The sequence below is a fragment of the Camelus ferus genome, chromosome 3 (genome assembly GCF_009834535.1).
Source record: "Camelus ferus isolate YT-003-E chromosome 3, BCGSAC_Cfer_1.0, whole genome shotgun sequence".
NCBI lineage: Eukaryota > Metazoa > Chordata > Mammalia > Artiodactyla > Camelidae > Camelus > Camelus ferus.
In genome coordinates this window covers 60796562-60820679 of record NC_045698.1, presented here as the reverse complement: position 1 = coordinate 60820679, position 24118 = coordinate 60796562, and the positions used below count along the sequence as shown (strand labels likewise).

Below are 24118 nucleotides of genomic sequence, written 5' to 3'. Positions count from 1 at the left end.
GAGTATTTGCTCTCCAGGACCTGCCAATGTCTCCTCAGACTAGGGTCAAAGAGGAAAGTAAAATATTTCTTATATTTGTGCCATTCAAATATGGAAAAACAGGCACAAGGGTGTGCCCACACATATTACGCATGCACACATACGCAAATTGTGACTGCCTCCCAGCAGAGTCCCAGGAATTTTATTTTACAGGACAATGGGAAAGCATTCCTAGAATACCTCGGCTTCCTGCCATAAATGCTACGAAGCATCTAGCTGAACACCGCCAGGGCCCCTGGGGGTGTTGAGCCCCGAGGCACCTCTGAAGCAGAAGGTTAGTATTGCCTCAGGAGTCAGACTTGGGCTCCACTCTAGTCACAGCCATCTTCCCAGCTATGTGACTTTGGACAAATCAACTCACTTCTCTGGGCCTCGAGTTCTCTCAACTGCTAAAGGGAGGAAAAATGAAACGACAGCTGGCAGGGGAATACATTTAGTTCTTTGGTCTCGCCCAAATTTTGTTAAGATAAAGTAGTTTCTTTAAAGTAACTACACTGTCTAAATATGTAATGTTCAGATAAATTAGGTAAAATGCTAGAAGATTACCTATGGACCAGCTGAGTAATTCCTCTTTCCCATTTGCAAGGTAACATGCAGTCTGTTGTCACTTCCAGCAGTCATTTTCTAATTTAAACAAATTACCCTTTAGATATTCAATCTCTTCAATTAACAATTTTCAAATTTTCCACAGCACCTCAAGAACTATACAAAATTTTAATGTGAAAGTAAAAAGCTTAATTTGAGACCAAAATATTCGAACACCTTCTACTCTGCCCCCAACTTCTATAATCCTCCACACTTTGAAACATGTGAAACCTAAGACTGGATGACAAACATCTCCATTCCAGGAAATCTGAAGCCAGTGACCTCACAATATTAATTTATTTCTCCATCTGTCTCACCCACACTGAACACGTGAGAAATAGATTCCATGTCATCAGTGTGCTACAATGTTCTGTCTATATATTTGTCTCTAAAGGAAATCAATGAGATTAAGCTTCTTTCACTGGCTAATTACACAGAATGGTTTACAAATAAAAAGCATCATGATAAAGCTGAAAATACATTTTTATAAAGTTCTATAATGCTTGGTAAGATTACAAATATCTATCAAGCAGACCAAAATTTCCAAATGCTAAAATACTCATCACTGAGGTCATTAAACACTGTTAAGAACCCTCCAGAAGCACCACTAACGCCAGAATAAACTCATTTCAAGCTGAATTTTTACTGATAAAATTGTTAATAATATCTACCAGAACATTTCAAAATTCTAAGTCAAAGTCTGAAATTTGTCCAATTCAGGAAAAGTCTATACAAGTTTATCAATAATAGATCAGTGAGATAGGTCTGAGCTATAGAAAACATTTTGCAAGGTCTTCCGATTTTTAATTATAAATACTGTATTCGTTAGGACTGATTTAAACTTACCTTTACAGAGAAGCAAATGCCTTATAACATATTGACTTTACTCTTTATTGCTTTCATGAATATCCTGTGTAACTGTGTCTGTACTTTTCTCAAAGCATTCTTTTTAGCTCATCTAATTTTTTTCTTCTCTTACCTTACATTTCCACTCTTTTGGGGCTTTTACGGTCATGATCCACTGCCTACACGTTCCAAAATTAAATGGTTCTCTTCTTTCTTCCTCTTAAAGAATACAGTGTTTGTTTTTGTGGTTTTAAACGGAGCCCAAACTTTGTTTCAGTACTATGCTGGGGATTGGGAGGATAACGGAGTTGGATGTGGAGTTGGATGTGATTACAATTTTCTCATGGCTCTGATGTGACAAAAATTATTAATTCCTTGGGATCCTTAGTATATAACAAGTATGAACCAGTTTAAAACACCCAGTGTGCAAATATATCACCATGCCATTATTTCTCCAAGTTAAATGCTATCCAAGACTCCATGTACCACATTGGAAAAAAGTCCAGTTTCACCTCCTGGAGGTCCTTTATTTATATGCTCCAAGAATTCCAGGGCTTATGCACTCTTAAAGGAGGTCCGGTGTCTCCCAGTCCCGACTGCTTCAGCTGCCCCTGAGCCTCAGAACCTGGTGCTCTGTCTGCACCTGGTCCTCCTCCATCTGCTGGGTCTGCTGCATCAGGCTGTGGCCCTACTGCCATGTTGGCCCCAGCTCCTGGCCATGGCACAGGTCAGCATTATTTTCAGAGGAGTGTTACCTGCTGACTATACCACTTCTTCAGTGTTATCTTCAGCCCTCAGAGTCCCTAACTAGCTCCGTCCAGCCACAGGGCTTAGTGTCAAGTCCTCTTAAGAGTGTAGTCTTTTCATTCACGTAGACAAGTTTGAAAGAGCTTAAAGGAAACCCACATGTGGCATGTGGACCCTACTGATGTGCAGTAGGTGTGTCTAACATTCATTTACCCTTCAACAACATTCAAAAAATACTTACTGAGTCTCTACTAAGCACCAGGCATCGTCTAAGGCCTGAGCACGCAGCAGTAAACATGACCAAAACCAACACATTAGAATAGAATTTCATTTGGATTTTTCTCCTAGGTAAAGAAAAGGTAAATCTTCATTAGATCAGTTTTTGCCACCCAACTATACCTTCTACACTAGTGTGTAAACAGTCACTGGAAAATGAATTATACATCTTAGTAAATTCAAAATTAGAGTAAGGTTTATTCTTCTTTGCTTTCATTACTGTATCTGAATGCCCATCAATAATAACTGCCTACCTTTAAAATTTTATACTTCAAACACTTTAGGGGTTTTATTTCCTTTTGCTCAAAATTCTCTCTTCCTTCATTACCACAGACTATTCCCAAAATGGAACGCCCATATTCCTAAGAATAATCCAACACATATGTTTGGACCCTATTCTTTGGTGTTTCTTTAAGACCTTACTCCTAACAGTCTCTCTACCTCCCCTCTTCCTTCCCCTCTCCTTTCCTCTCTCCCGCCCTCCCTGTGCCCCAAATGCAGTCTTCTTACCTACAAGTAATTCCCTATCCTCAGCCTTGCCTCCTCTTCAAGCTTCTCCCTCAACTCTATCCTTTCCTTCAATATCAAATTTAAACTTTCCCTCTGAAAGATCTCAACGTTTCCTAGTTCCTATAAAAGATTCCCAATTCTAATTCCTAAAGTCTCATATAAGCTCCAATCAATATTCCCCAAGTGTGCTCTGCTCAATGCTATGCCCACATTTTGACCAGACTAAAGAATTTTGCTGTGAATTATGTGTAAGAAATAAATTTGTACAGATACTGTACATACCTTCCTAAATATTTAAAATACTTTAAACAAATAACAAGCACCAAAAAGACCTAAACAGAGACTTAACTTTATTTAATACATTATTTCCCAAGCCTATAACAACTACAGAACAATATTCCCCTATTGATATCTATGTACATCCTGTAGAACTAGACTCATATTGTCAACTACCTAGACACTTCCATCTAGCTACCCCACAGTTTCCAGTAAACTGTTTTGACTACAGTAGGCAATAATCCTTGTTAAAATCCCAATCCTACATGGTGAGCTTGAGACACTTTCAAATGACTACTGGGCATCTCCATACAGAGGCCCTACCAGTCCCTCAAACATGTCTCAAATCAAAAATAAGTGCTACACTTCCCAACCTTCCCCCTCTGTCCCCTGCCTCTGCATCCTCATAGCAGAGACAAGTTGAGCACTTCTCTTTTATAAATCGCTTATAATATTATTCTTTGATTTGAAATCCGCCATCTACTACTCTCTGGTCTCCTTAAGGGAAGTCATGCTTTATTTATCTTTGCATCCTCCTCTGCACTGAGCCTAATCATATTTCAAATCATTGATCAATACTTTTTTAATATATATTTAAAAGAAGAAAGTACAGATAATCCTTGAACAACATGGGTTTAAACGGCATGGGTCCACGTATATGTGATTTTTCAATAAATACTACAGTACTACACAACCTGTGGCTGGTTGAATCCATGGCTGCAGAACCACAAATACAGAGGGCTGATGATGGGGACTTGAGTATCCGCAGATTTTAGGATCCGCGGTGGGTGCTGGAACCAATTTCTCGCAATACTAAGGGATAACCGTATATCACACAGATTTATAAACACTAGTTTTAAGGTCACACTGCTTGAGTTAAATCCAAGTTCAGTCCTTACTCTCTGCGATAGCTTGGCAAGTGGCTTAGTGTCTCTGAAGCTCAGTTGTATCTAAACCTCAGACTTCTCATGAAAATGAGAGATTACATCATTTATGTCAAAGTCTAGTAGTGAGGATTAGATGAAATAATATGTAACACTCTTAGCACACTGCTTAGCTGAGAGTACCTACTCAGTAACTGTGCATTATTTTTAATTCACCCAATTCATATTAACAAAGTCATAACCTCCACAAGGATGTATCAAGAAGGACTTCAGGCTGAAATTATTTTTAGCAGCTAAGACAGGAATTCACTTTAAATGTCACTGATTAGTTGACTTTTTAAATCATTTCTAATTCCCAAATGGCTAGTTAAGTAATGAGTCATTAGCAGGTATGCCTTTCCTTCAGCAGGTCTCTAGTTATTTTGGCCCTTTATATTGGTTTGCTTAACCCCTCTCTAATTTAAGGTGAACAATTTAAACTATTTTGTCAATATAGTAACAATGGTAGATAATCTTTGTGCAAAGACCCATTTTTTAAGAAGTAATATATGAAAGCAATATGAAGTCATTAAAAATCTTTTATAAAAAAATGTATAGGCATGAGAAAATGTTCCCAGATAAAAAGTAGGACAAATACAATATCATATTATGATAGCATATTTAAGTGTCCATTTTCACAAATAACAGTAGTTAAATGAATACATAACATGGGTGATATGAGTCTACTATTATAGCAAGTTGGAATTAAAGTGCATTATTCCACTTTAAAATTGGATGAAGCCACTTGCAACAAGTTATAGATAGATGCAAAGTCTTTACTACTCCTTCCTTGAAGGTGGAATCTAATTCCTCTTTTCTTGAATCTTGGCCTTAGTGATTTGCTTGACCAATAAAATGCAACAGAAATGTGACATTCTGGATCTTCTGAGGCTACGTCATAAACTGTTTTGAAACTTCTGCCCAGTCTTTTTGAAATGCTTTTTGAAGCTAACCATGACTTAGGACATCTGACTCCCTTGATTGGGGCTGGCATGTTTTGAGGAAGCTCAAACTAGTCATACAGAAAGGTTGCATGGAAGGAGAGATACTTGGACAACTTCTAGTTGTCCACCCGTCATGTCCAGACATGACATCACAACCCAGACCAGCATGTGAATGACCTCAGCCACTATCTAGCTTTAATTCTACGGTAGACCCCAAGCAAGAAGAGCCCCTAAGCCCTTCAAAACCCAGAGCTGTGCAAGATAATCATAAATTAGTTTCAGTCACTAAGTTTTGGGGCAATTCATGTATACAGCTATAAATAACTTCAGTATCTCTGTTCATGAGCCTACCATTTTAATATACATTAATTACCCAAATCTAATGTGTGTCATTTTAATTCTCATTACATAATTATTTAAAATAATGAAGAATGTATTATGAAATATCATAGAGCATATTTTAAATGAATTTTATGATGTAATATGTTAATCTAAAATAAAATACTTTACATAAAAAATAAATACTAACCATACAAATACATTTATGTATACAAGTGAGTGTCCACATAGAAAAGTACTGGAAGTATAGTGGTGAACTTTAAGTAATAAAGTTTAAAGATATTGTGCTGTTTCTTTGTCCTTTTCTATGTTTTCCTAAGTCATTGCATTTGAATATGTTTTACTTTGGTCATTTCTGATTCTGTTTTTGAAAAGCAAAATACCAAGAAATAGAAGTCTGAAACTAAACCCTAAAACTAAGATCATTTACACACCCAACCTAACACTAGAACTGTACATATAAACTACAATCCAAGAATTACAATCCCAGAATTACATGAATGTATCAAAACAGGGAACTTCTAGATATGTTCAGTACCTAAGTGTTTTTGTAAAATAAAAAAGGTTGAAATACCATTTAAGTAGAACAAGAATATCGACAAACAAATCTCTTATCATCTTTGTACTTTTCCTAAGCTCTTTTCTTCCTTATCTTCCATTCTCCATTTTCTTCTTCCAGGGGGAATGCATGACTTGAGAACACAGTTTCCCCTACACACATGTATTTCACGTCCTTCTATGAAATCCTTTATACCCAAAACTTCCCTTTGAAGAAAACTCACGAGTGAAAAGGAAGTCTTCAATAGAATTCACTGTGTGTATAAACTTCCGTATCTTTCATCTCTTGATTTTGCCTGAGGAGATCTGGTGTCATGAACTGAAATACAGGGAGATTTTTCTGATAATGCAATGACTCTCTCAGACTTACTTCTTTTTTTATTTTGCCTTTGATCAATGCGTCCAGGGTATAGAATACTTTGAAGTTATACCACCCACTCTGCCCTCACTTTCTAGCATATAATTGTCCCTTCCTTCAATCATAAAACGTATCTAATTAATTGGCTTTTTTTAAAAAAGATGTATCATTTTTCTCTGTGTTTTCTTACAATTCATGAAAAACAAAGTTTCTTAAGTATTATTTTATATATATACATATTCTTTATTGAAGTATAATAAGTTTACAATGTTGTGTCAATTTCTGGTGTACAGCACAATACTCCAGTCATATAGGAACGTACATATATTCGTTTTCATATTCTTTTTCACCATAGATTACTACAAGTTATTAAATATAGTTCCCTGTGCTATGCAGTATAAACTTGTTGTTTATCTATTTTATGTGTATTAGTAGTATCTGCAAATCTAGAACTTGCAATTTATCCATTCTTATCCCCTTCCCCCTCTGGTAACCATAAGTTTGTTCTCTATGTCTGTGAGTCTGTTTCTGTTTTGTAAATAAGTTCACTTGTCTTTTTTTTTTTTTTAGAGTCTACATATAAGTGATGTTATATGGTATTTTTCTTTCTCTTTCTGGCTTATTTCACTTAGAATGACATTCTCCAGGTCCATCCATGTTGCTGCAAATGGCATTATTTTATTATTGTTTATGACTCAGCAGTATTCCATTGTACAAATATGCCACAGCTTCTTTATCCAGCCATCTGTCAATGGACATTTTGGTTGTTCCCATGTCTTGGCTATTGTAAATAGTGCTGCTATGAACATTGGGATGCATGTGTCTTTTTGAATCAAGGTTCCCTCTGGATATATGCCCAGGAATGGAATTGATGGATCATATGGTAAGTTTATTTTCAGTTTTTGGAGGACTCACCATACTGTTTTCCATAACAGCTGTATCAAATTACATTCCCACCAACAGCGTAGGAGGGTTCCCTTTTATTCAGACCCTCTCCAGTATTTATCATTCATGGACTTTTGAATGATGGCCATTCTGACTGGCGTGAGATGATACCTCATTGTAGTTTTGATTTGCATTTCTCTGATAATTAGCAATTCTGAGCATTTTTTTCGTGTGCCTATTAGCCATTTGTATGTGTCTTCATCGGAGAAGTGCTTGTTTAGTTCTTCTGCCCATTTTTGTATTGGGAAGTCTTATTCTTCCAACTTTAAATTTTAACTTCATCCTATTTTAAATCCAGATTTCCATTTAAACTTACAAAATCAACTGAAAGGGTTGAGGTCGTGAGAAGTTAGTTAGATCAGGAGTCAAAGTTTTACAAGAACTGGCTTACTTGAATTTCTCTTCTAACTTGGACTTGCTTTCCCATAATCATAGCACATCCCTGTCCACTCTAAATATCTCCCATTCCCCTAAGTTCAGCTACCCCCATAACTCCTTATTCACTTGTGATTTAGAATATACTGGAAGCACTGCAACACAAAACATGATTGAGAGGGCAAGTGGTAACTTCCTGCTTCTTGAATCACCTTCTCATGTGGCTTCCTGATGCCACATTCATCTGGTTTTCCTTCATACTCACTAGGTCCCCTTCAGCCTCCTTTGCTAGATCCCTGTCTTCTTCCCAATGTCTACGTGAGCGAATATTCCAGTCCCCAGGCCCAGGCCTCTTCTCCACCTGCACTCGCTCCCACTGTGAACTCCTTCACCTCACTGCTCTAAACACAACCTTCCTGATTTACATCTCCAGCCTAACTTCTCCCCTCAACTTCAAATTCATGTAGTCAACAGACATCTCCAGGTGCAGATAATTGTTTAATCTAATTTTTATTTTCAGAATATATAGTGCACTTACATGCATACAGGTTTAAACTTACATTATAACAAGGCATATTTAGAGGATTCTCACTTCTATCCACCTATTCCTTTTCTTCCCCTATAGATAACCATTTTTACCAGCCCTCAAATCATGTTGCCAGTGTTTCTTTTGCAAACAACTATACACTAGGCACACAAAATGCAACAAGGTGACTGTATTATCAAGTGGTGATATAATCACACAGACAAAATAATTATTTCTAATGCCTTTAGAACATAGTATTTTGACAGTCCGCCCTTAGCAGAATACATTCGAAGGACAAATACAGCTGCAAAGAAAGCTTATACTTCATTCAATATTCTTATTGTCAGTGGTAATATCAGTATTATTATGTTTAAAATAAATTTTATACTGTAGAATATACATTTTGGGATCATATTTTATATGTTGTAGAGAATATATTTTGAAACCATGTTGTAGGATAGAGCAAATAATAATTAAGAAATTACAATAAAGCCAAAGAAATTATGCAAGGTCTCTATAAGGTTAAAGTTAAGTTGGAAGTAGCACTAACACCTCATGACTTTTTTCTTTGTAAAAATAAGTATTCCCTGACTCTGACCATTAAAAATGCTTCAAAGTAATGACAAATCAGTAACACCGAGCATCAGTAGTGCCCAGATTTTTGTCTCTAAACACCATTCCCCACTAGAAGGAGCCAGGGCTCCTCAGAGGGATAACCGATGTCAGGGGAAGGAAATATGCAAAATGAACCTCAACATCTTATACCAGTAAGGACACCACTGAAGATTAATGAAGTCATTCAATGGGCACAAGAGGAACATGAAAGGGTTCCACAAGCCAAAGACTAAGCTTTTTGGGCATCTAAAAGGGTAATGACTGCAACTGTCTGAAACACAATGAATGTATAAATCCTTATGTTTATAAGGGTACTAAAATCTATCTCATTGGTGATCAACTAGGGTAACTGAAAGCAACTAGGGCATCAACTCCTTACTCTGAAATTAACATTTAAAGGGGAAGAATTAAATATTTATCCCGTATATCCTGGGTAAATTCCTTTTCAGAAAAACCAAACAGCCTAGTTAAGGAAAAAGTCTTTCCTTACCCAATTCCAACTAATGCAGCAAGAATTAGAAAAGCACCTGTTTGCAACTCCTAATAAAATAATTAAGGAAATGATATTCATGGATGAAGCAATTAGTAAAAATCAAAAAATGGGTTAAAGACTTGAAGTTTAAGACCTGAAGCCATAAAACTCCTAAAAGAAAACATAAGGGGTAAGCCCCTTGACAATGGTATTGGCAATGTCTTTCTGGATATGACATCAAAAGCAAAGGCAACAAAAGCAAAAATAAGCAAATGGGACCGTATCAAACTAAAAAGCTTCTGCTCAGCAAAAGAAACCATCAACAAAATGAAAAGGCAACCTGCAGAATGGGAAAAAATATCTGCATATCATATATCTGATGGGGAGTTAATATCCAAAATATATAAAGAACTCTTATGACTCAATACCAAAAAGACAATCTGATTAAAAACAGGCAGAGGAAGTGAATAGACATTTTCCAAAGATACAAAAATGTCCAACAACTACATGAAAAGGTGCTCAACATCATTAATCATCAGGGAAATGCAAATCAAAACCAAAATGAAGTATCACCTCATACTGTTAGAAGAGCTGTAAACAAAAAGACAAGAGATAAGTGTTGACAGGGATGTGGAGAAAAGTAGTTGTGCACTGTTGGTGAGAATGTAAATTGGGGCAGCCACTATAGAAAACATGATAAAGGTTCCTCAAAAAAATTACAAATAGAATCACCCAATAATCCAGGAATTCCACTTCTGTGTATATATATCTGAAGGAAATGAAATCACTATCTCAAGAGATATCTTCCCTCCCATGTTCACTGCAGCATTATTTAGCCAAAACATGGAAACACCCTAAGTGCCCATCAATGAATGAATGGATAAAGAAAATATAAGATATACAACGGAATATTATTCAGCCATAAAAAAGAAGGAAATCCTGTCATTTTGACAATATAGATGGACCTTTAGGACTTTATGCTAAGTGAAATAAGTCATACAAAGAAAAATACTATACGATCTCACTTATATGTGGAATTGTAAAGAAACAAACTCAGAAACAGAGAAGATTGTTGATTGCTAGAGGGGAGAGGAGAGGTAAGAAATGGGTGAAGGTGTACAGAAAGTATAAACTCCCAAAAATAAGTCCTGGGGATGCCATGCACAGCATGGTGACTATAGTTAACAATACTGTATTTTATACTTGAAAGTTGCTAAGAGAGTAAATCTTAAAAGTTCTCATTACAAGAAAAAAAACTGTAACTATATGAGATGATGGATGTTATCTCAATTTACTGTGATAATCATTCTGCGATACCTACATGTATAAAATCATTATGTTGTACACCTTAAACTAACACTATGTTATATGTCAATTGTATCTCAATAAAGCTGGGGTCCGGGGAGCTGTCAGTGGGACACCTGTGAATGCAGGGACTGGGCTTTCACCACTCGAACTCGCTGATGACTCCTCGTGCCACTCACGTGAGAGAGCCAGATGTGACACCACATGAAGTTTAGAGCACCACCTTCATAGCACTCTTGCCCAAGGAACAAAACCTGAATTCAACAGCAGCTGTAAAGCTAACTCTCAATTTACTAGTGACAAAAAAAAGAGGATAAAGAAACACAGTAAGTAGTCCAAAGAGAAAGAAACAATCAAATCCAGAACATGGACATTATAGGGGACAAATTACCCCTAGAGCTTCTTCAACAAATCAATGGTACAGGGGAAAAGGGAGATTCAAGGAGACTGTGAGAGACTGTCAGACAGAATATCAGGAATTACTTATATCCTAATCAGAAGAGTCAAATTCTAAAAAGATATTTTTTAGACAATCAAGGAAATGTTAATACAGACTCATTACTGAATGAGACTATGGAATTATTGTTAATTTTATTAGTTAGGATAATAGCATTTTGGTTATGTAAGAAAACACTCATATTTTTTACAGCTTCATTTTGTGAAATTTTGAGATTCATGAAACAAAATCTTGAAAATTGGCAATTTCGGGTCGTGAGTATAAAGGGATTCATTTTACTGTTCTCTGCATTCATGTGAATATTTGAAAGCTTTCATAATAATACATTTTTACTGGCAAACCCACATAACAATCAAAGGTTTAATCTTAATTTAACACTAACTCCTCTTTTACCCCGACCAGGGCCTGCTGCAAGCTGGTGGCTTACAGTGGGTGAAGGGGCTGTGTCCTTTTCTCTTTGTCCATCTAGAGTTCACCCCTCCCTCAGCTGGCCAACTGGTTTCCCATCCCCACTGTGGGCAGAGCAAGGCGGGAGTCAGGACTGAGGAGAGGTACGAGACAGGTTCTTACTTGATGGGACTGTCATGAGACGACTTTGTCTCCACAGCCTAGCTGAGCTCTTCCTGTGGATCCTTTTGCAGGTTCCACAGCGGTTTCACTGCTGAGCCCCATCAACTAAATCCCCCAGAGGCAGGCGGTGCTTCTCTTTCAGCTGGCTAATCCAGATCCCCGCTGGCTTCTGCCCCGGCAATATACTCATAGCAAATTACTACTGAGCTCCCCTTGCCGCCTCTTAGGCAAGATCCCTTTAACACAACCTCAGGCTGACATCCCTATTGTGAGAGCCACAGCTGGCCCTGGGGCTCAACTCTCTTTGTGCAGCTGTGGGAGGGGATGCCAGTCAGCCCAGATACATCCCTCCATCCTGCTGCCACAGGCCACCTTAGCTCTCTCGGGAATCACTCAGGAAAATTTTCGCTCTGGTCCTCACCCACAAATCAAACTCCCCAAGGAGAAATGAAGCCCTCCTCATCACACTTAAACAAGGCACAGATACCCATGGGACAGGGGCTAGTCACAGCACTTCCACGGTTCTCCCAATATAAATTCTGCTCGGAAAACCCTCTCTCAGACTTCACTCTTTCGGATTTTTTATATATATTACATGAAGAAATTCCTAAATTATGCAATTAGTTTCTGTTATTTTCTTTGAAATTCTGAGTCTCGATAATTTCTTACAGCTCATTTTAACATTTGATATACATATTTCTTGGTGCCTCAGTTGAAAATCCCTATTTAAAAATGCATGAATATATTGCCATCAGCAGGTCGAAGTGGCTTTTTTTCCTTTTAAGTTACTCAGAAACCACACCCTCTGCCAAACTGCCATCATCTCAACAAAGGAGTTCGTCACAGCTACTTTTCTTACTACTTTGATGAGTAACAACAGCAGTGTAGTGGTTTTAAAATATGGCTCCACAGTTTTTTGACACTTTTCCAGTGACAGATGGGCTATATGTCTCCTGTTCTTAAATCTAAGCTCTGTGGCCACTTGTCCACAGAATTCAGTGGAAGTGAATACAGTACTAGCTTCCAGGCCCAAACCTTAACACACTGGCAGCTTCCACCTCCTGTCCCTTAAATAACACTTGCTCAGGGAACCTGATCACCACACTATGAGGAAGTACAAGTCTCCCCTTGGTGTGGCCCACATGGAAAGGAGCCCACAGCCAGCATCAACTTGCCAGCCATTACAAGCAACACCTTGGGAGAGGATCCCCAACCCCAGGCAAGCTGCCCCAGGAGACACTGCATGGAGCAGAGACAAGCTGTGCCCACCAAGCCCCACCCAAGTTCCAGACTCATTAGCAAAATAAGTGGTTATTTTAAGCCATTAAGTTTTAGAGTGCTTGGTTATAACTGAAGCATATATAACTGGGGGCTCCTCTTTAAGGAAGAGCATCAAATTAAATACAAAATTGTTAGGGGCTGTTACCTCTCTTTGCAATCTCTGGCTTTCAGCCTTTCTATGTCCTTATGTTTAACGTGTGTGTCTTATAAACAGCATGTAATTAATTTTTTTTTGTCTCTTCTGGTAATCTCTGTGCTTGTCTGAAGAGTTCAATTTATATTCATTCACTTATTATAATTAACCTTACATTTAGATTTTTTTCTGTCATATGATTTTGCAGGGTTTTTTGCCCTGCTCTTACAGTTTTATTTTTTCTTCTTTCTTTCCTTTGCTGTGCTTGTGGATGCCTTTGTTTGTTGAGAGAGTTCATTTTTTCTTGTAAACTTTCAAAGGTTTAAAGTTAATACCCTCACCTTACTGGTAAACAATGAAAGGATCTTAGAATACTTAGCCCAATCATCTGTCACACAAACCCCATTATCACGCTAATTTTGCACACAACATAAGCTACAGCTTGTTTTACTTAACTCTCAGTATTTAACATTAGACTTACAGAACTTAAGCATTCACATTTTCTTCATTTATCCAAAAGTGTACTCTCTACTTTTACCAACATTCTTTACATCTTATACCCTTCTGGGGTCACTTCCTTCTTTCTGAAGTTCATGAGATAATAGGAAAATACTACTGAAATATTACTGATGTCTGTTAGTAACAGACAAAATAGATTTCAAGGCAAAAAACATTACTACAGATAAAGACAGTCATTATACAACAACAAAAATATCAATTTACCAGGAGATACTATAAGCTAAAACATAGCTTCAAAATATATAAAACAAAAATTGCCAGGGGGAGGGTACAGCTCAACTGGGAGAGTGCATGCTCGGCATGCATGAGGTCCTAGGTTCAATCCCCAGCATCTCCATTAAGTAAGTAAGTAAGTAAGTAAGTAAATAAATAAATAAATAAATAAACCTAGTTACCTCCCCCTTCAAAAAAAATCGCTAGAACCTCAAAGAGAAGTGAGGAATTTAAATTCATATTCTCTTTCTCTCTCTCTCTGTAGTTGATATACCAGATTCACAAAAATTAGGAAGGATATGGAGGATTCTAACCACACAGTTAATAAGCTTTGTCTGATGATCTGATGGGCATACGGAATATATCCCCAACAATCAGAGAATACACTGTTCTTTTTAACACACAGGAAAGGTTTATAAAAACTGACAATTAATTCCAAAAATTGAATATCATACAGACCTTTCATTCTGAATACAATAAAATTCATTGATAAACTGACAGTACCTAAAACCAAAATTAAAACAGTGTCACTCAGAAATTTTTAAAAAAACAAGTCCTAGAAAAACTCATAAGTCAAAGCAGCAATCATGGAAACAGGAACCTGAATGATGTAAAATCTAATTTGAGGGTTCGTGGAAGACTTTGTCAAGGAAGTATTTACATTAGAAAATAAAAAGGCTAAAGATTAATGTGCTAAGGATCCAAAATCAACCTACAAAGTAAAAAAAAAAAAAAATTGGAGGTTGGAACTTGAGCTCTTGTAGCTTTGAGGTAAATTTAAATCCTCTTCAGGGATCTAGAGGAGGCAAAAGGAGCTAAAGAAGAAGATATCCTTAGGCACCTTAGTCATCCGTAATTCGGACTTCATGTGTGACAATATTAGCTAATAGCCAACTTTACTAAGTGCTGGGTGCTGTTCTAATTGCTTTACATGTGTTAACTCATTTGATCCTCATAGCACCCATGTGAAATATAAGATAGGTACTATAATTACGCTCATTTTCAGATGAGGAACCTGAGATATGGAGGGATTAAATATATTTGTCAAGACAGCACCGTGGAAATGCAAAGCCAGAGTACAAATTCAAGCTCCCAAGGTCCAGATCTTATGCTCTTAACTAAATACTAGATTAATAATTTTTATTAACAAAAGAATCTTGCTAATAGTCATATAGGGAAGATAATTTAAAAGCCACTACTCCATACCTCCTATCATACAAAAATGCCATGAAATAAAAAGTGCACATCTTTATTCTGTTTGTTACTACACTCAGCCTCTTAATGGCAGCACAGCCTACCCACTGGCATAGTCTGGTGAATAAAACAGCCCCACACCGAACGCTTAATGATGTAATAAGAATAGTCATATTATGTACCATTTCACACCCAGACTGATTTGCCATTTGCAAGGTAATTAGTTGTCATATAGATTTTATTTGTAGCTGACATGATACATTAATAAGAGCAGAAGCAATGAAAGAAGTAAGTATGCAGCCCTAATTCTTTCCATGGCTACATTCATCTCCTGTGTTGAAAGAAGTGAGCCTGGGGCTGGAGGGAAAAGGTGTTGGTTGCCCAGTAGAGTAGGGTTAGGATTTCTGAACACACAGTGCCATGAAATCACTGGAATTTTACATCATTAAAAATCACTCTAAAATCTAAATAAATTTTAAGGTCAGCAGCTATAATAAAATGTGTAAGTAGAAATCATTGTGTTTTCCAAATCCATGGGAGAGAGCTTCAGTTAAAAAGGAATGAATGAATGACCAACTTCCAATATAACAGCTTTCATGAGTATTAGTGAGAAATAAAAAGAGGATGATGTAAAATCCTCTGCAAGCAAAAACAGCTTCTGGAAATTCTATTAATCATATTATTCCAAAGTCTCAAGTAGTAGGGATAGCACTGACATAAAAGCTAGTGTACTTTAGTCACCTAAACCATGAATAATTTCCAAAATTTGCTGACGTTCTGTAAGAAAGGTATTTAAATACTATGTAAAACTGCCACACAATGATCAAATTGCTTTACACTGGTATTCAAAGATTACTTCCAATTATTTATAATTTTGGTAACAAATGTTCAAAAGAATTACAGTCCTGGCTGAGGTTTGGAAATATTTTCATTATAGTGAGGTTTTCAATGTAATGCTACCCAATGAATCATATTTGTTTATACTAGTAGATTTAAGATAGGAAGTCAATTCATTCTAAAATTAATAGAAATATTCTTGTGAGACACCAAAATAACAAAATTATTAATGAGTGGACAATTTTTGGACATTAAATTGAAAACCTCGGTTTGTTGTTGTTTTTAATTAATTTTGTTGATTTTTATGAGTCTTCATTTCATCTACAAAGTAAAAAAATGAAGAGGTTATTAAAATTACATAAATTAATTTATACGAACATATATTGCATACCATAAGGCACTAAGCAAATGTATTTTTTAGGTTTTATCAAAGGAGCCTAAAATATTTTGCCTTTAGCAAAATTAGACAAATTTGTTCAAATGTCAATTTATTTTATAAAGTGAATCAGACCCTTTCAAGAAACTAGTTAAGGATTCAGATAAACAAATACATAAATGTACAGACATATACCTACCTATATACACACCAGAATGAGTGATATCTGACTAACCATATATTAGCAAACTGGACAAGTCTTTTACTTAAAGCCTGATTCTCAGTCAAGTGATTTACTGAATTGCCCTCATTAACAAAATAATGTTAAAGCTTCTGTAATTTGCCTTAGAAGAAAAAATAAATTTATCTAATTTTACCAATTCAACCAACATTATTCAGATGAGTCCCTACCAAAAAAGACAGAAGTCATCGGAAAATGGAATTCAGATAATAATATTCAATCACATTTCTGATTTTGGCATATACTAGATAGGTCAGTCATGCCAGACACTACCATACTTCCCTTCTTAGGAAGACCAACAGCCAGCAGTGAGGGAGAAGTCGTTAGCTGCAAATTGCTCCTTCATTTTGTTTTCTCACAGTCAGTTGTATTAACTGTCTTAGTTAACTGGAAGAGCTTTATGCAATGGAATATTATTCAGCCATAAAAAAGAACAAGGTAGTGATACATGCTACAACATGATGAATCTTGAAAACATCATAGTAACTGGCAGAAGGCAGACACAAAAGGCCAAGTATTGGTTGATTCCAGAAGAAGCACATTTATAGGGATAGAAAGTAGACTGGTTGCCAGGAGCTTGGGCAGGGGGGTGCAGGAGAGAATGGGAAGTGAAAGCTAATAGGTACAGGATTTCTTTTTGAGGTGATGAAAATATTAAGGAATTGACAATGGTGAAAATTGCACAACTTTGTAAATACATTAAATACCACTGAATTATCCACTTTGAAGGGTGATTTTTTTTTTTTTTTTTTGGTAAGAGAATTATATCTCAATTTAAAAAAAAATCCAACCTACCCTGCATGTTCAGCTGTCTTTTTCTCATCTGTCAACAGTTCCAGTCAAGTAGATCTAATGCGCATCTGGGACAAGACAGCCAGATCATTCTTACCTTTGCCGCTTTGATCCAAGATACTCCCCAGGCCCTTCTCTCAACCTCTCCCCACATCCTCTGCTTTACCTCTCTTCAAAGCCCAGATAAAGTCCTACATTTTCCAGAACACTTTCCATCTTTAGTTGATTAGTCTGCCAGAGGACAGGTAAGCCTACTTATCTCATTCCTACTCATCAATACTGTTGAATCTAGTTGAATACACAAACCATTCTAGCTACAGCTACAGGCAGGGCTTTCTCTTTACATCACAGATTGGAAATATAGAAGATAATGCAATCCTTTCATATATGTTCTCAAAATTATAATGCTTAATGATAATTGCAAGGCTTGTATCTAATACACTTCTCTCTATTATGCCTTCTTTCAGTTAAAAATTATTTGAAAATGAGAAAATGTATTATTTTACTTCCAAATAATTACATAAGTACAACTTTGCAAAAACAGGATTGCATTAAAAGATGAGCTAAATTGAATAACTGCTCCATGACATGGATTAAAGGATAACATCATTCCAATTATCCTGACAAATGGATTATCATAACATACAGTGGTTCCTTCAGAGGGATGAGTATATACATGAAGGGTACTAATACTACCTAATTGTCAGAATTTATAACTAAAGAAGCTAACAAAATCTTATTTCCAACTGGCACACAAATACAATCCCTTGAATTATTTCCACAATATGACTCAGAGCACTTGTTCATTTGTTATAACACTTTAAAAAAAATTATTTTCTTTTACACCTATTACCCACAGAATTCTCTCTTGCAGAAAGGAGCAAAGTCAATATAAATAATTAAGAATTGCTTCTTCTTTGTTACTTCTGAGTCATCTTAATTAATTCCAATATATATACTCACCATTTACTGCACATATTACATGCAGAAATAAACTATTAAGAGTGCCACACAATACCTTTTTGAAGTTGCATTTGATTTGAAGTTATTCAGTATCTTTCAACCTATGCCACATTTCAATAATGACTATTTAATAATGACAAGCTTGGCATTTCATTTTCCTTGCCCTATGGCACCCTACAGTTGAAGGCAAGGAAAACTCTCCGGTGATTAGTTATTTAAGACCAGCAACAATAACTATGCTGGAGAGAAGGCTACTTGGAGAGGACTGCATAAGAGCTGCAGCTCAACAGCCTCTGACAGAGAGCAGCAAATTATAAACCCAAGTACTTCATTGCATGTAACCAAATTGGCTAGTTGAAATGCTAATTGCCTTTCAGCAAAACTAAAGATAGACAGGGGACCTTGTGCTTCAAAGAACGAAATGCATTTTTATTCCACTTCTGCACTATTGTCTAGCTGAGAATCATTTGAAATCTATTCATAAAGGTAGCTCTTTCCCTAACCTTTAAGATGTGGGAACTTTATTTAGCCCCTACCAGCACCTCCAAGTGCTGATGTGCCAAGATGCGAACAGATGGTTGGATTTAAGCCATCTTAAGCCCCTAATAAAGTAAAGCATGAAAGAATTCTACTCCCAAATATATAGTACAGATCAAGAAAATGTGCCTAGGGAAAAGGAATTTTGAATAACAAATAAATCTATGAAATTAAAATAATCAAATCATATAATCGTTAAAACATGAATATTTTCAATGTAATTACATTCAAGTGCATATGGACGGTGCTATCATTGTCTCTCTCAGAGACCCCCAGCCTCCCTTTATAACTAATAACTTTGTCTTAGTTCAAAACTCATTTATGGACAACTATTTCAACAGCCAGTTTTCCCCCTTTATATGAAAGAGGATCCTTTCTGGGTTTTCAGAATCCAGAATAAATGAATGAGAAATGCCCTCTCAGCACCCTGCCATCATCTGAGGTATAGCTAGACTCACGCCTGGCTGCACCAGAAAGGGCTCCATGACCACCTGCCCAACAGCTGGGGGAGGGACTTGGTCTGGTATATTTTAGTGTATAGTGTGTCACAGTGGAATCAGAAAACACAGCTTTTGTATTAACACAGCCTCCTGGGTCCCAGCTCCACCCGTCTCCTCCTCTGCCACACCTCTATCAGGGCGACAGAGCTCGGGTGCTGAGGCTTCCTGTGTGGCCTGACATGCTGGCATATCAGGGAGCCCTCCATACATGCAAAGATGCCTCCTGTCCCTCCAGTCCTGCCTTGTGAAGGAAAAAAATAGGCATGCATGCTTGGGGAAATTAACTTTCTGTGCACTTCATCCTGCATGAGAGGGAAAGAGTCTGGCTTATTAGTAGTAAGTTTATCTTCCATTTCTCAACAAATATCTTTGTTTATATAATGTCTGAGCTGCCTGAGAGTGGCAGAATACTAAGTCTAAATAGAGGTTTAAACTGTAAACTGTTTCAATAAATAATTCAGCTCTCACCCTGATTCAATAGGAGTTAAGGGAAAAAAGACATCTCTCTGGCTAGATGTTCAACAAAACCTTTGGATGATGGCATTCCTGGTCAATTTTTTTTTTCTGGACTTTTTGAATTTCCCACATACCTCTGTACTATCTTTACAATAGGAAAAAGAAAAGTTATTTGCAAGTCAGAATGAGAGAAAGAAATCTACACTCAACTGTGTGTAATACTTAGCTATGTGATTTTTCTCTCACAAAATCAGGGAAATGCCCATCCATATCTCTCCATGGTAACATACATTTTACAATGAAATTACACAATCATCATCTAAGGAGCTCAATATGCTTTATAATTTATGCATAAATTATCTAGCTACCTTCTATATAAAGTCAAAAGTAGGGATGGCACAGTGCTTTCCCTGTGCAGATTTTGGACCCAGTGCATAAAATAATTCCCTGTTACAGGTAAATGTGCAATAAAGCTATTTATTCAATGTATTAACCACTTTGCTAAACCCTAGAGATACTAGAGAAATATATAACACAGTCACTCATCCTCAAAGATTTTGTATCCTAATTGGGGCAACTTGAAAATTTCAAGAATTGTAGGACAGCAATGTAAAAAAGACATAAAGTGGGAAGGCATAGCTCAGTGGTACAGTGCATACCTAGCACGCATGAGGTCCTGGGTTCAATACCTCCATTACCTCCATTAAATAAACAAACTAACAAACTTAATTACCTCCCCCACCAAAAAAAAAGGGTAACTTAAAAAAGGACATGAGGCAGCATTTGGTTGAGTGGCAATAAATCAAACATTTAATGACCAAGTTAACCTGTTAATATGCTTTTCACTTACTTTTCACAGTTTCTTGAAATGTGCAGGTGACTAAAGTCATAAATGGGAAAATAGAAATAAGTGACTTGGAGTCTCTTAACTTTTCTAAGTTTCAGATTCCAAAATATAAAATAAAGGATTGGTCTAGTTTGGCTCCAAGTCTCCTCCCAGGGCTTAAGGATTTCAGTGCTGTGTTCACAGCGTATGAATTTCTGAACAATAAAGTATCATGCACCTAATCTATATCAAAATAGACTTTCTTTGTGGACCCTCCCAGAGCATAGATCTTTCTACCTAAGTTTCTTCACCTTCAAATCAGAGTAACAGTGTCTGATGATTAAACCTAAAGCTACTCTATTTAAAGGGCCTGAGGAGAATTTCTGATAAATAGAGGACATTCAATAAATGTGGCATAATATTATCATTCATCGTGGGAATATGCACAGAAGGGTTTAGTCACAGCTGATTCTGCTGTGAAGTCTTTTTCTTTGGGCGTAGCATAGGCAGGGACATCTCCAAATGGAAAGATATCTAAAATATTTTTGCTTAACATTAGCCTCTGACTTCCTATATCATTTCTAATCATTATTTTTATTACCACAAAAGCATTTATGTTCCAAATATATCTTATCATTTTCTAACAATGAATACAATTAGAATTCAATATTTGATAAAATACATACAACATTTAACTATAATTGTTGATATTAAAATATGATAAATGTTGACTGATACTATATCTGATGATATCAAGACTCACTGTTGTTGCCTAATTTACCTTCACTCCATTGTGGACTCATATTTCAGTTTAAGATTATTTCTTAGCTGGTGTTTATGGGCGTTTTCAGTTTTTAATCATCACATTTAGTATAGCATAGATGCTCAGAGTACTCAGGAAAAATCCTTGATTAGCTCTTACTAACTGGGGAACTTTGGACAAGGAGCTTAAACTTTCCATGCCTCAGTGTCATTATCTGTAAATTGGGATACTATTTAATTTATGGTGCTGTTGTGTTAAATAAAATAACCTTTATATAAAGGGTTTCTCAGACTTGATTACATAGCAAGCATTCAATACTGGGTAACTGTCATTCACCATGGAAATAGGAACATGGAGATAGGCTTCGATCATACTCTTTTCGTGTGTGGAGGGGAGCGGGTAATTAGGTTTACTTATTTATTTTTGGAGGAGGTACTGGGGATTGAACCCAGGACCTTGTGCATGCTAAGCATACACTCTATCACTTGAGATATACCCTCCCCCCTCATACTTTTTTTTAGCGTATACATTTTGGTTACTTCTTTCAAAAAAGTTGTAATCTTGAGACATTTCATTTCAAGCTGAAGTAAGTCTTTTTAATCAGTTAGTCCAATCCCTTTACTTTATGACTGAAGAAAAGCCAAAGAAGGATGAGTGAACGTCCAAAGTCACTATAAGTTAATGTCAGAATCAGGATGTTATATCTAATTGCATGCATTTAAAATGTTTTATTGAAACACATTTCACGGTGTATTTGGCACATCTCTGCAGCCTAGGAAATTACCCCAAAATAAACTGCTAGTGTTCATTTGTATTGTAACTAGACCATAGAACATCTTTTTTTTCTTTTCTTTTTCTTTTTTTTTTGGGGGGGAGGTCTATCTGGCTCTTTGATAAATGACACAGAGAAAAAAGAACTTTAGTAATTTAAGGTAATAACTTCAACAAGAATTTGTATATAATGCTGTATGTATTAGTTAAGGTACTTTTTTTTAGCTTTATCCTAATTATCAGTAGTTATGCACCCTCAAGACTCGATATCAGTAATTTCTAAAACAGGGTGCAGCTAACATATTACACGTTTCTAAAGGTTGTGGATTTTTTGAAATGTGGAAATTGGTTTAAGACAAAAATTACACATTATAAACTAACATTGCACCTAAAAATCGGTTTTCCCCAGATGAACATCGCTATAATTTCTTAGTTTTAGTTTTAAGAAAAAAATCAATTTTAAAATAGTTTAAAACATTTAAAACGTGTTTAAAACATTTAAAGTGTGTAAACTTTATATAAACATATATATACGTATGTAAATATATATGTAACATCCTACAGCTCCAGGCTAATTCCAAATTCCGTGAAATCAATTCCCTGAAAGTTCTTCAAAGTAGCCGTTATTTAGGAAAATAAGACTCAAATTTATCTCAACTTCCCGTTATTTATTATCTACGGCGCGCCTTTCTTAATCGGTTATTTTCCAGGCAGACATTTTAAAATTAAAGCTAAGATTCGAGTTTCACACAGGAAGAAAGAGAAGAAACTTCTCCCTCTGCTCCTTCACTTCTCACCCCCTCTGAGACCAGGCTGCTTCGGAACGGGCGCGCGGCAGGAACAACACGCTCCCCGCACCGCCGCGGCCGAGGGCAGCGCGGACTTGGGCAGCTCCGCGGGGTTCGCTGCAGCCCGCCGCGCGCTCGCCGCCTACCTCCAGCAACAGGTGCGGGAGAGCGACTCCGCGCCGCGGGGGACGCTGCAGCGCTCCCGGGGCCACCGGGAAGCTCGCGTTACCACCCCGCAGCCATAGCCTACCTGGCCCCGCGGACACCGACATCCGCGCGCGCCCTGCGGTCCTCGCCGGTTCTCCCCTCGCACAGCCTCGCTCCGCCTTCTCGCTCGCGTCCCCACGCTTCGCCCGGGTTGCGGATTCCTTCTCCCGCTGTCTAGTCTGGAAGGTGGCTCCAGCCGCACCGCCCCCCCCCCCCCACTCTGCCCCCTGCCTCCTCCCCCATCGTCCGTCTGCTCCAATAGGACTCGCGGCTCTCCGCGCTGCGCTCACCTGACCAGCGGAGCGGGGGTGGTCGTCCAAGACAGCGCGCCCTCGTCTGCGCAGCTGGCAGCCAGGTCCGCGCTCCGGCGGCGGGAACTCCCTGCCTTGGCCATCCCTAATGGACTCTCCCATCAGCCAGGCGCCAGAGCTGACCTGCCGGCGCGCCGGGACACGCGCGGCCAGCAGCTGCTGCGCGTCTCGGATCCAGTACGCTGTCTGCGCTTTCTGGTCTTCCGCTTCGACTAAACTTGCTAGTTTATCGTCTTGGGCACAAGGAACCCCTCTCCTTCCCCCAGACAGCGGGGCACTCCGCCCTAGGTACGCCACTGTAAATGCCACTGTTCCTTTTTGGGGAGAAAACCCAGTAATTGAGTCTTGTTCTTTTCCTAAAGGGACATTTAATGTTGAATAGGAAACAGAAAACAGTGGAAGGCACTGTGAGAAAAACAACGATCTCTAAATCACAACCCTGAGTTCACTGAGGTGGCACTTGCTGTCTGGGGTGAAAGTTTAACGAACCAAAAAACAATATGCCAAGCAAAAAAAAAAAAAAAAAAAAAGCATCCCATAGAGTATTAGTGATGCTCTGAAAGGAAAAGATTATAGGAAGCGCTGAAAGCTTCTCCCAAGAGCTGAAAAAACCACAGCAAACAGTATAGCTGGTATTTTTAGCAAAGTTAGCTGTTACCAAATGTTGAATGTATTCGTTGAATGCCCATTGCACTTAAATACAAACTCCTCACGTGAACTAAAAGAACCACATGATTCTCTCCC

The 24118-nt window shown here is 37.5% G+C and overlaps 1 protein-coding gene across 1 annotated transcript in view; it reads right to left on the bottom strand.

The window, feature by feature from the left end:
* ADGRV1 (adhesion G protein-coupled receptor V1) overlaps positions 1-23295 on the bottom strand; it is a 471409-nt gene extending 448114 nt beyond the window's left edge. Inside the window, exon 1 of the mRNA XM_032475997.1 lies at positions 23107-23295. Within this exon, the coding sequence (XP_032331888.1) occupies positions 23107-23128 (22 nt within the window). The 5' untranslated portion in view covers positions 23129-23295. The remainder of the gene's footprint in view (positions 1-23106) is intronic.
* Positions 23296-24118: the final 823 nt, after the last annotated feature.